At 36.1% G+C, this 13,901-nt stretch overlaps 1 protein-coding gene across 3 annotated transcripts in view; it reads left to right on the forward strand.

The window, feature by feature from the left end:
- TAFA2 (TAFA chemokine like family member 2) overlaps positions 1–12,777 on the forward strand; it is a 205,335-nt gene extending 192,558 nt beyond the window's left edge. For 2 of the 3 annotated variants that reach the window (XM_067289941.1, XM_013948024.1), the window contains exons 5-6: positions 3,305–3,553; positions 10,620–12,777. In XM_067289941.1, the coding sequence (XP_067146042.1) occupies positions 3,305–3,316 (12 nt within the window). In that variant the 3' untranslated portion in view covers positions 3,317–3,553; positions 10,620–12,777. Of the gene's footprint in view, positions 1–3,304; positions 3,554–4,104; positions 4,181–10,619 lie in introns of those variants that run through there. The other variant, XM_067289943.1, reaches the window with a different exon arrangement.
- Positions 12,778–13,901: the final 1,124 nt, after the last annotated feature.

Below are 13,901 nucleotides of genomic sequence, written 5' to 3' on the forward strand. Positions count from 1 at the left end.
TTTAAAACATCAGAGTCTAATTATGATTAGCTACTCTGATTCAGTCATACTTACTTTGCCTTGGGTCACATCCTGGTCAGAGGACAACAAGAAGAAACAGGTATGAGGAGGAATGTCAATATTCTTTAAGAAATACAAATTAAATTGAATACCAAAGCAGATTATCAATACATTTTCTATAGTTCATTTTTCTCTTAGAAAAGGTATGTCTTTTCTGTGTACCGTGAAATCCAAAATAGTATCAAGATGATTCTCAGTGAACAGAAGTTATAGGAAGTTCTAACTTCCCCATGGAAATCTCCGTAATACTCAAGCAAGAAGATGTTTCTACTCAGTTCAGCAGCGATGATGGTGACTTGTATCAGTTTATCATGGTTAGAAACACAGTTCGGGGCACATGCCAGAGATCGGCATCAGGCTACCATTTTCTGGAGTTAAGCAAATAGCAGTGTGCTATGAAAACTATTTCCAAGAATGCTACAGGAACTCATGACCATATATGTCAAAACCACAAAAGCATGACTGAAATTTTGCATCTACTACTCACAACTTCAAACATGGATGGTGGATTTGCTCTCTGTTTTATTTTCTGTTTTGCTTTTTGAGCTAACAGTACTAGTTTTTCTCTTTCCTTCTTCTTCTGTAATGACCAAGATGACTAGAACTATTAGTCAGGAATGAGCAACCATAATCTTGACTACTTCATAGTGAGCCAGACTTTATGTATTTTTCCCTAGGCAGTGAAGAATCCTCCTAATTGCTCATCTAAGACAACTTTTAGGTGAAAAGTCCTTCAGTCTTCCCTTTCCCTACTTCTGTTAAAACTTGATACAGGGTGACAGGGATTTTTTCTGTAATCTTCCAAATCTTCCACCTTTCATCTGTTTCTTGTGTGTATTAAAGTGATGGCGTGATGGGTACTCATACTGGAGAAAATTAAAATTGGATGCTCTTAAGATAATTTTATATTCTCTAGGTGAGTACCCACTACTCTGTCAGCCCCCACTACTTTGCCTAGGATTTTTCCAAGCATGGGGAAGTCTTTTCTTCATTTGGAGATGCTAAGTGGATCGAAAAAGAGAGGAAAATGATCAAAACGTTTCAAGTTGATGACTGATTCATTGTTTTTAAACATTTTTTTTTTCCTGCCTGGATATTGCTCTGCTGTTTTCTAACTTGTTTTTTAGTTCTCTTATATTCCCTCAGCTATGACAGTATTCCTGGAGCCAAATGTGAGTGCACTACCTCAAAAAGCCAGCAGTGGGAGCTGGTAAGCAAGTGGGGAAAAATCATCAGAGGATTCTCTGAAGCTTGGGACAAAGGCAGAAAACACATCAGTACTGCACTAGCAGAGCAGCAGGTACCCTCATAGAGAAGATAAAATTACAGGTAAGGAAATAATTTATGTTTCTATTTTGGTCTCGTCCAAATGGCTTATCACTCTCTGTTCAAAATCCCTGGAAAAATAATGCACTACAAACATATGAAGAAAATAGATCTAAAATATAATGATTTTTTTACTGGGGATAATTGGAAGCTCAGTCTTATCCTTGTCTCTGGAAAAATACATTAAAAGATGAAAATACATTATATCTATTAGCCAATTAAAAACCTTAACATAGTTTTAAAATAAGGCTAGTTTTTTGTTTGTTTGTTTGTTTTTAGAATATTAGACATAGGAAATTGCTTGTTAGAGGTTTCCCTTTCCAATAAGAATAACTGTAGGGTTTCTTTAGGTAAGTGAGGTAGGATTAAGCTGAAAAGGTAAGGACTGTGTTCCCATCTCTGCTTCTTTTACTTTCTCACAGTTGACAGGGTAGTAAGACTCTTTATTATGCTTCTGTTTCCCCATCTGTAAAAAGGAAAGAGGCTACTTTTATCTTCCATTTGAGATGACTAGTTGGAAGAAGTGCTGTAAAAGTGAAGAAAATTACAGTTATTTAATTAATTGTCTTGCAGTCTTTTCTGTTGTGATGCTGCAGTCCCACTATGGAGTTGTGATCACCACAAAAACTACAAGAAGATATTCTTGTCTGAATTTTTACAGTTGTTGCCTGTTACAGAGAGTAAAATAAGGTTTAAGTCTTTTTCACTTAAAACTCTGTTATCTAAAAATGTTCAATTTTTGTCAATTCTATCGTAAACTTCATTTCTCTGCTAAGTCATGGAAGCACTGAGACAGTCTAGGCATCATCCTGCATAATGTGCATTCTAGTGGCATTACCCTTTGGAAGAGAATAATAATGAAGTACACTGGAAAGCCTAATGAATTAGATTTATGCTTGATGTAACTCATATGTCTTCATCAAAGATACACTATGATAATTGTTCCTGTGAGTTGTGTCAATTAGGTTCATTTTGTAAACTATTGAGTTCAGGCAAATATGAATCCAGACCCATATTTATTTGTTTTATAGTATTTAAATGTGCAGAGACTTTATGAAAGCAAAAGGTTACTGAACTTCTGAGCCATGGCTTAATCTTGTAATAGATGTTTCTAATGATCTACAGCATGACATCTAAGTTAAAGGTCTAAAGAAAAATAAAATAAAATAAAAATAATAATCTTTTTGTAGGCATTGTTTACGAAAAAGTAGGCAATCTTTTGATATGCTGTGCACCCCTTTTTGAAAATGATCATTATCAGCATGTCTAAAAACAATACCATATGTCTAAATAAGGAACTAGCTGCTTGAGTTCAGTATTGTCTTTTGAAATGTGTCATCTGTTATTTTATGGTAGTTCCCATAACCTACCAACAGTAGTGATAATTGTAAGTAGAGTTCTCAGAATGCTTCTATCTTTCAAACTTTACACTGTTGTTGTGTTTTTACTTTAAACATATATAGGAAGAACACATTGAGTCTTTCATTTAGAGGAAAACAAATTCTGACTTTATGCCTTTTTTCTGTACCACAGGTCTATCCATGGACTTATTTTCAAAGAGCTTTTCAAATACTGGTTTATCATAATTAAAGGTTGCTGATATACTTGGACGAAATGAGTGTTATCTATCCTTTTTGGTTTTGGTGACAGATCAATGAGTTTTTGGTGACAAATCAATGAGTTTGTTAAATTTGAATATGTTTAAACTTTTTCCCTTGAGATTACTGTTATTGTTTGTTTGTTTTTTTCTTTGAAAACATGCTCTTTTGGTAAGAGAAGTTACTCTGTTTCTAAAATATGTTTTTCCTGTCGTTCTGTACTTTTCCTTGTAAGTTAAAGAAAATTCCGTCAATCCCCATTTTGTTTTCTGTAACTAATTCAGTAACAGTGTAGTACTTGACATGTGTTTGTTTCTTAGGCAAACGTGTAAAACTCTTCAAGTCCGAATGGAGAAGTAGAAAAAGGAGGTTTCTGCTGTGCCTGATGACAATTTTTGATTTTTCCACACACACAAAATATTCTGGCTCCACGTTGGAGCACCACTAGTTGTGATGAATCCTAGTCTTGGTCGGATTCTAAGGAAGGGCCAGACGTTCGTTGAGGAACAAAGAGTCAAACCCTCCAGAAAATGTGTTCCAGCCCTGGTTTATTACTCACAGAGCAGCAGGTGTGTACAAATACAGGTTTACACAGTATTAACAGGAATTGTTGTACCTAACTCTTCATTGTAGTTACTTAGTTTGCTGCAGATGCCCAGGAATCGTGGTTAGTTTGGGCAGCACTTCGGGAGGTTGGTTCAAGAGACTGCACTGCGCTGCTAAGCAGCCTTGGTGTGTCAATCAGATGCTTCTGGGAGCCTTTAAAAGTCATTCTTCACTCACTCTCCTTTCAAAGGTAGACCCAATTCATGACCTTAAGTATAGTCACTATTGTAGGAAAGCAGTTGGGTGCTCTGGAGAGGAGAACAGAGCTTAAAAAGGAAGTATGTCTCAGTATATCCGCTTAGGTGTTGTTTATAGTCGTAGCTGAAAGCTCAGCATCCTATACTGGATTTCTCAAAACTCAGGAAACAGTTGGAAAAAGGGTATTTCCACTATATTCCTAAGGTATGGCAGATGTTGTCTGTTTATCTTAAAACTATGTTTAAGACAGAGGACTCTGCCATTTTCAGAAATGTATGTCATGCTGTCAAATGTTTTTTCCTTTCTATTTTTCTAGTCCCACGTTTAAGATCACTTGGCACATGCTTGGCAGAAATGGAGCAAGTGGAAAGCTCAATTTACATGTGAAAGGTTTCCATACCCTTTTGGTTTTTGCTTATGATTTTTAACACTGATTTTATAGGCCTGCATTCTTCAACACCAAAAATCTGCCACTGAAATCATTAAGAGTAGTGGGTAAACTTGAAATACAGAATTATACCTCAAATAGCATTGTGCGAACTGAGTTTTCAATATGTTTGTTTCTTCCTTAATGGAAATTCCTAAGCACAAGAATTAGCACAAATATAATTCTGATAAGTCACAGTGTGATAAAAGTATTAAAGAATTAGAAACTTTAGAGTCTGGTTTTATCGAAGGCATCAGTAACTTTTGAATCATTGAACTGTATTGGGAAATGTTCAGTTTAAATAATAAAATGAGCTAGAAATGATAACTAAAGGACAGACCTGAGGATCTTATAGTCTAAATTTCTCTGTTATTGGCTTGGGAAATTGTTTAAACTAACACTTTTCATACTGAAATACCTAAAGTAAAATTAAGGAAAAATTTTACAGCTCTTGAGCCTTATTTTCAGAAGTTAGGTAGGGCCAAAGCTTTATGGGCAGGAATGAAACATTGTAAAGACTTTTGAAAACCTTGTCTATCAGTACATAACCCTCACTGAAGGTAAACGACCCTGTGTAATTATCATTAAATATCCATTTTCAAAACTACTCACAGATCACTCAGATTTTGCCTGCTGTCATTAGCCCAAGTCAAACAGCAGTCTGTGATACTGAAGCAGCAGCCTGTTTCCCAACTTGCAGTTCTCTGCTGCAGGTATTGCATCAAGCACACCCTTGAAATATGTTTGAATGCCTCAAACCTTTCCCAAAACTTTGCAAGGGTTTCTTGTGCACTCAGAAACTTAGTTATCAACCACAGACACCCAAATCCACACCTACTACTATAAAGTGCATATGAATCCTATTACAGAAATGTCCTTAGCAGCTCTTTACTCCAGCTTCTCCACTTTTTTAGAAAATAAATGACAGAATTCTCAAGCTTCAAGGACATTGTGAGCCTGTCTTTGTTAATATTTGCAAAGCACTTTTGAGAATCACAGGTGGAAAGTATTAGAGAAGTACAAAGCAGTCGTATTATATGAACAAACACCTTCCAAGCTTACAAGTTGATCTGTTTCAGTGCATAAACATGCACAAGTGGCAATGCAAACTGTCATTTGCTTTCATAAACCACATATGAATGATAGTGCCTGGCAAACACACTGTACAGATTTTGAAATTCCAGAAGATAGTGCACTTCCATCTGTTGAAAAGATTCATTTGCAGTCTAGACCTTCATTTGCAGAGGACATGAGAGGGAAAAAAGCCATTGACAGATGTTTGTTTCTGGTTATGTGGGCCCTTCTGTTTCTGCATTGTGATACTCGTATTAGGTTTTCAGCACCAAAACAACATTATTTCTCTCATAGAAATGTACGACTGGTATAGCCCTCTTCAACTGCTATTTCCTTCCTTATTAGGAAAGGTTTGCTAAAGAATTACTTTGCTTACCCAGTTTTATTAACTTCATGGTGCTCTGTTGATGCATGGTATGAGAATATAAAAATACAGACAGAAAATGGAAGGAAATGTGATATGTACAAATAAGGGTTGTCTTGGTACAAGATCTCTGGCTGATCTTGGAGGATATCTTGGAGGACAGTAGCAATCCACAGCTAAGCATTTTCATAATGTGTCTTCATAAAGCATTTATCTGAGGGAATCTTACAGTATTCCTTGTATTTAGCTTATCTGAGGTTGTCCATTAAAAAGACTTGTAGAACCCTTCTTACTTTTTAAGAAATCCCTGCATCATTGTTTTTGATAGGCTGTTAAAATTTGGCAGAAGAAAGCTATGGGTGCCAAGGTCTTTTCTTTGTTTCATGAATTTCCACTTAGCTCAGGGTGAGTTATTAATTATTTTTAAATCTTTTCTGTCTTGTGTATCTCAGAAAAAATAATAATAAAAAGATAGCTTTGAAGGTTCTTGAGTATTCTGAGACATTCCGAGATAAGGCTCAGGCTATGACCATATGCACAATCCTATATGCTTGACAGAACAGTTCTAATTTAAGAGAAAAGACCAACATTAAGTTCTTCCTGTTTTGTGTATCTATTTATATTCTTTGGTGAACACCTGGTACAGAAGGTCCACCATACCTCTAAATCAAATGTAGAGGGAAGAAACATGGCTTAAAAATTTCCCACAGTCTGCATTTGCATTAATACACGATCCCACTGGCATTATAATAGACTTCTCCCCACCACTCCCTCCACTAAATTCTGTTGTTTACTGTACAAGGGCATCTGTTCAGTGGCAAGTTCCTAACTTTCAAGTACTTGACTTTGCAAACTAAAGGTGTGTTTTAATACGGATTTTTTGTATGGTCTGTCATAAACATAGAAAAAAATCAAAAGAGCTGCCAGCCAAAAAATTAGTAATGTACCAAGTTGTATTATGAAATATTCCAGCACACACTGATTTCAATATATTGTACATTGTTATCTATTTTCTTCTAACATCATTAAATAGTAATTAAAGTAATTAGATGCCTCATTTGCAAGTATAAACTATTCTGTAGTTTAAAGTATTCTGTAGTTAGCAAATGCATAGTGGTATATTTGTCACACTGAAGAAATAGAAGATATGTATTATTTCTAATCTTGACCCTGTAACTCTGACGCTTGGGTGCATGACAGCAAGAAGAGGTACGTTACTACATAGAGAATATTCACTCAGCCATTCTTTATAGGTTTGATTTTGCTCCCTTCCTCTACTTAAGCGTAAAGAAGTCTTCAGGAAAAGTATCAGACTGGGTTTTGTATGGGAAGCTATTCTGACAGGAGAGAGGAGATGGTCTGCAGTATTCATTGGCTGTGGGGATTTCGCAAGTGAGGGCATTTTTCACCTGTTGTCAGCACCACTCGAATGAAGGCTGTCTAGAAAAATCTTGAGCTCGTAGCTTTTCTAATGGGCTGCCTTTGAGGTCTCTTCATCTCTGGTCCACACTGGGTTACACTGGCAAAAGTGTTCTACCCAAAAGCTGAATCTGTTTAATGAGTAAAAAAAATGTGGAAAACTGCAGTTGTATTTAATTATATATTGTTTTAAAATAGAACAAGTGAGTTCACATACAATTACAGGCAATTTACAGCAGCCACTCACCAATTTAAATTAAAAAGTCTGCAACTGCAGAGTAATTAGGCTTTAATTGCACATTTAGTAGAAGAAAGTGAGGAGAGTCTAATGTGCTGTATTTATGATATAACAACCATGTGAAAAAATATATTAACATAAAGGAAATAATTATGTTCCAAGAATGAACAAATTAATTCAAATCAATACCAAGGATGCTTAAGGTATTATGTCTGTTTCCATTTATATTGTTCAGCAGCAGAAAAGTTAATTTTCATACATATTAATAATTAACTGAAAAATTGATTAGACTTGATTTGTTCCCATTCAGTGTTACTGTTCTCTTAGGATTTTAAAGATTAGAACATACCTCTATCAGTCCCTTTTCTCCTATTAAGACCATTTGCACAATGCCTTGCTTCCTAGCTGCTCAAAATGCACAGTTTTTACTATAGCCAGAATTAAGCATTTCTGAAAATAACATCACTAGATTTCACTGCTTCTTTATGAAATTGCCTTTTCATCTAAGGGGTCCATTCTCTCCTTAATGTTTGTGGATATATAACTTCCATTAATGTTAATGGCTGGTGTGTGCTTGCTTAACAAGTATTACCTTTCTGCATAGAGGCAAATGTGGACCTCTATGCAAGTTCCTCAGAGTTGGTGTGTGTGACCTGTAAGTTAAAAGGAAACAAAAAGACAGCAGGGGGAATAATATAAGTTCAGGCAAGGGAAAGCGGTTAAAAACTCCAATCATGAAATCGTAAAAACTAGGCATGCGCAGCTTGTTTTCCAATATAGTCTGTATAAACATGATGAACTGTGTATATGATTAGACACCCACTATACAGCAAAGTTTTGAACAGCTAACTGAAACTGTTTTTCTTCATATTTCCTGTTTATTCTATGTAACAGTGCATGTTGCTTGTACATGGATTTTTTCACCATGCAGTTGTAGAGCTAGACCAGGGGCAGTTTAGGCCCGCAGTTTATGGTTTCCCTGAGTTTCTTCCTGGCTTCACTAACTGAGGAGAACACATTTGTGCTTGCAAACAACCCTGTAACTGAGCACTCATGTATGTGTGAAAATGCTAGCTCCAGTTTATCACTGTAGCTGATGCATTGAGGTGGGTGAACTGGATATTACAGAAATAATAAATAGACTTTCATGTCACATTTCTACCTAGTTTCAAAAGATTTTGATTTGGAAGTCTAACAATATAAAATCACCTTATATACTACTTTGGGCTTCCTTTAATGCATGTGATAAGTTGCAGTGTCATATGGGTAAACATATGGGTAAATTATCACAGACCATCTCACTTGAATTTTGCCAGAAAATCTGTCACTCAGAAATATTTTCTGCCATTTTGCCACTCTGAGCCATTTTAAATGGTGACCTGCAGGGAAGAAAGTGCTGTCACAAAGATGTTTCTCTTCCTCTACCAGGGTGTGCTGGCCTGATGCGCCAGGCAGCTTGATTCCGCTATACAGTTTGGTTCAGCAGTAGCTAAAGGTTACCTGTGTTGTGAACTCTGAGGGTTAAAAGACCCCCGCATACTTTGCCCTTACTTTATATGACTGGAAAGCTGCCAGCCTCTCTTTTCAAAAGCAAAGGTTTACTCAGTGTGTCTGTAGGCAGAGCGGTTAATTCACATGAGTTACTGAGGCTGTGCTTGTGCAGTTGTGCCTCTGAGGAACCTTTCTCTGGTTCTGCTTTGGTTCTGGCCTACTCCGTGGTGCAGAAATGTAAGATGCTTTGACCCTGCGTGGGCCTCATATGGCCTCTTTGGGAGTCTCACATCATTTGATCAGTCTTCAGTGAGCTTTGCATCAGTTGATTTACCACAGTTTTATATGTCTATATCAAGTGAAGCTAATAAAAGTCCATCTGCAGATAGGATCAGGAGATGTGTGTTTTACAATATGCAGCACAGTGGCACCTGCGTCCATGAGTAGAATTCCAGCATGTTATAATAACACAACGAATAAATAACAATAAGGTGCTGTGTCAGCCTTTTGAACTTTGGTGCATGGCATAGAAATATGTTGCCTGACTTTTAAATTAATTCTTCATTATTTTTTCAGGCAATCTTACACTACAGAAGGGGCTACATGAGGCTGTTTCCAACAGCAAGAACAAAATAAAATAAGAGCAGTGTAATAAATAAACCCATGTATCATAAAAATGACAAAGCACAATTTTATTATTGCCTTCTTAAGTGCAATTCCTAGAAACAACTTGGAGAAGGCAAACTAAAGTAATGAACTCCTAGAACAGTTCTTTTAATATTCTGCTCAATGTTCCTGCTCTGACAAGAGCTGACAAGAGCTGTATGCAAATAGTTTTGCTGAGGGCAAAAGAATGTTTCATCATTAAGGAGCATGACCCTTCTCTTTGCGATCAAAATGAAAAACATTTGCCCCTTGATGCCAGAAAGTGTTATTGTGACCGATCCAATGGGTTGTTCCTCAAGAGCTGGGATGGTGTCCCCTGATACAATTTGATATTAAAATGTTACATGATCATTAATTGTATCCACTGACACAGCAGAAATATTCCTTAAAGTTATACTTCTTTGATATGACAGATTTTTTTTCCTTTTCATGTTTAAAAAACAAATCAGACACAGGGAAAGTCCAATTACTGTGAAATACTTTGTCTCCCGCTCTTTCTCTGTGGTCCTTCTGTTCCACTCTTGTTTCATGTTAGCCTGGATGAAACCACTCCAAGTGAACTTCTTGACAGTTATTTTATCCCTGGTGAATAACAGGGTATATCTATCTCATGTTTATGTATGCATGCTTTTTGTCCTGTTTCCTCACTAAGTGATTATTGCTTGCTAAAATGTATTTAGCCCTTAACAGGACATTGCATTTTAAAGTAGCATGCAAAGAAGAGAAGAATATCTCTGCAGTTACAGTTAATATTAAAACTCAATTGCTAACATTTTAAAAACACAGTTGTTAAGATACAGATGTTCTAACACTGAAAAAGATGAACATAATACAGACTGTTTTCTTGAATCCAGCACTTTTAACTTTTGTGGACTGGTAATCTGTGACCTTCGGATTTTTCTTATGAAATTTTTAAGCATGGTCATATTTCAGTTTCTCCTTGTCAGGTCCCATTCCAACAAAGCACTTCAACACACAATCTGAGCTGGGAAGCAACCCCATTTAATACCACTGGGTATTTTTCACTTATTTAAAAACACATGAAAGAGCTTTGCTGGACAGAGATCTTATATTTCAGTCTCAGTTTCCAGTACTTCAAAAGTAGATCCTCTATGTAAAGTTTTGATTTTTTGATTTTCTTTTTCTTTACAGGTAACCCGATAGCTAAAGACAAATCAAGTCAACCTCGAGGCTGATGACATTGGACACATCACACAGGAATTTCATTCCTCCATGCAATCCTTGAAGTGAAATTTTATATTGCTGGGGTATATCCTTCAGAATCAATTGTTTCAGTGAGAACCTGGCTTGTAATCAGCAACAGCCTTGAGATCAAAAATACTGGAAAGTTGTTTTGAACTTCTATGTCACAAAGATTTCAACTGATTGAACTGTGTACACTTGTAAAATTGCACTTGCGGAGGAATTTGCAGCTGTAATCGCAAGAGGTGATATTCAGAAGGTGCAGAAAGGCGGCAATCTTTCAGATTCTCCATTCCAGACTGGTGGCTTTTCATCTTGATGAAGTCAATCTCCAAAATGTTCTGGTTCCTTCTCTCTAAAATGAACCCTGGTCCAGCATTAAGAATGCTGGTGGACTGCACACTACGTTAATTAAATTTCTGTTGCAGAAATTGTCCTCTGGCATGGCGCAGTTCTAGACATTTTTATTTGTATTCTAATCTTGGAGCTCTGAAAGGTACATATTTCAACATCTTGAAGTTACTTTTGTTATAGGAGTGGAAATATATATCCATTGTTAATAATTATTGTTGACAAGTAATAGTTATCTGAATACATCAGTCATATTAGAATGTATAGTCAGTTTGACATGTTTCCCTAAGGCTAATCAACTACTACAGCTCTTTGGCAGTTAAAAAAGTAGTGGTCAAAACTCAATTACCACTTCCATTATAAGGCATTTTATACCTTTAAGATATACATTTCCATTTAGTTTGAAGGAGATTCCATTTAGTTTGAAGCAGATGGGTGTTCCTGCTATGTACTTTACTCTCCTAACCTTTAGTTCTTTGAAATTCATGGTAAGCAGTCAATGACACTATTTTATCCCTTTTTATAAAGGTAGGCAGGGATGTATATGAGTTTTGCAATTCTGAAATTTGACAGTACTCATTCAGATTTTTTTTTGTTAAAAAATAAAATTTCTTGCTTGAGCCCAAGTATTGTTGGATGCTTGTGTAGATGTCTGCTCACTCTGTTTGCTATAAAGGAAAAAGAGCTTAGAGTCATCCAATTCAGATCTTCTGATCCTTGCCAAAATCATTATCTCACAACATTTACTTTTTATTTTCTTTTTCAGTAGCAATTTTTTGAATTTTGTGATGTGCTGTTCCATGAAAAAAAATCCTCAATATTTAAAGGCCTTAAGCATCTATGAGCTTTTTTCTAAGTTATTACAGAATGTGTAATTTTATAGTCCATTTAATGTATATTGTACCATCTGTAATATTGATACAACAGAGAGCTGGCAATTCCTTTTAGTGACACTGCATAAACATGCTGACTGGAGAGGGTGAGAGAATTCTGACTGTTTGCTTTGGTGCTCTGAAATGAAAACCGCACACACTTGATGGTAGTCAAAAATATATAGATGCAAACTTATTTAAATGTCCTGTGTGGTCACCAGACTCTCAGAGAAAGAGGGAAACCCTTTTATCATTACAAGCCATTGACATGGCTAGGTAGTTATAAATTAAGTTCCATGATGGATGAACACCCTGGAGTGCTCTGTCTGTCACAGCATCCCCTGCTATTCCAAAACCATTTCATTACCTCTGCTGTATTATTGCACAGGAGAGCTTAAAATAAATGATCGTTGGGAATAAAATTGAGATGTATATTTTATCATTCTGCCGAGGAATGATCAAAGATGTTGGCAGAGAAAGATATTCCTTTCTGATTAAAATTTAATTAGGATAAACTGTAGCAACAACTAGGTATCTCTGTATTTTAGGATGGAATAATATTGTATGGATTTGTGCTAACAGGTGGGAGAGAAGGTAGCATCTTAAAGAGATTCTTTGTTTGGGACAGTGCAAAGTATAAATGTGCTATTTTGTAAAATCTGAATATGGCCTCTCTTTGGTCAAAAATCTGCATCATGCTTCTCAATATTTGTTTTTTTATTTCTTTGTTCTTAAACCAATACTGAAAAAACTGTATTATATCGAGTGTAACACATGCATATCAATAAGTGAAAATAAATGGATTTTCAAATATACTGAATAGATTATCTGCAGTAGATTAATGTTGTGAATATTCATAACAAGTGAATAAAATTGTGATATAAAATGGAGTCCCCTGTATGGATGTGTGCTTTGAAGATTTATATTCTATTTGCCCATGGAACAAAGGATTTTTCTTCAATGAGCAAGAATCATAAGGGTTATAATAATTTTGTATTTCTGCAGTAGAACTGGGAATATCTTTGACCGTTTTGAGAGGTTCTTTTCCAAAAAAGAGAAAATGACTTTTAGCACAATTGTTCTAGCACTGTCTTGGGAAATTCTGGTGGCCATATTGTTGTTTTCAGATGAGGCTGAAAAAAATGTTGCTTTTCTTCACAGAATGGGAATCCTGAAAAAATCTATTTTAGATCTTTTCACTGACAACAGAACATTGTAGACATTTCTGAAATGGTAACATTTCAGTTTAATTTGTTGAATTTCTATCCGGGAGCAAGCTGGGAACCATAGTTCAGCTTTCCATAGTGCCCCTTTTACTGCTGTCTTTGAAAATGGAGTACAGGTGACTAGATCAGCTACAGACATTCATGTTGTAGGCATGGGGAGATGAATCCTGCCTCAGCTGCTTCTTTATTCCTTATATGCTTGTTCCCAGATCTTTTGATGTACCCAGCTTCCCCTGATTACAAAGATGATCACGCATTATGATCAGAGGGAAATCACGTTACCTTTTGAAACCACTAATCTTCAAGAACTCTGAATCGCAGGAGAAAACAGGGTCCCAGTCTGCAGTTCTGCATGGCAGTGCATCGATAGGGAAAGAAAACTCACTGTTTTGTTCAGATCCTCCAAAATGAGATGTACTGGATCAGTTCAATGAAGCAAGAAGGAAATCCAATGTGAGTCTTAATGAAATTTCCTAACCAGATCGAATAAATATAAAATAGAGCTTAAAAATCTTTCAAGCCTAATCTTAGTTGTATCTGGCTTGTTGGTCATGGTAAGTAAGAGCTAAACTCTGAAATAGTGCTCCTACTGATAACATTGTTACAACCTTTAAATCCATCTATTCCAGTATTCTGGCTACTCCAGCTCTGCTTGAGAATGGTACGGTTGTAGCATTTCAGCACTTCTCACAAGCAAATGCAGCTCTGTTCCATATAGTATCTATATGCTTTAAAACTGGAGACAGAATGCATCAGATAGGTTTGTTGTAAAACTAAAGACC

The sequence above is a fragment of the Apteryx mantelli genome, chromosome 1, assembly GCF_036417845.1.
Source record: "Apteryx mantelli isolate bAptMan1 chromosome 1, bAptMan1.hap1, whole genome shotgun sequence".
Classification (NCBI taxonomy): Eukaryota; Metazoa; Chordata; class Aves; order Apterygiformes; family Apterygidae; genus Apteryx; species Apteryx mantelli.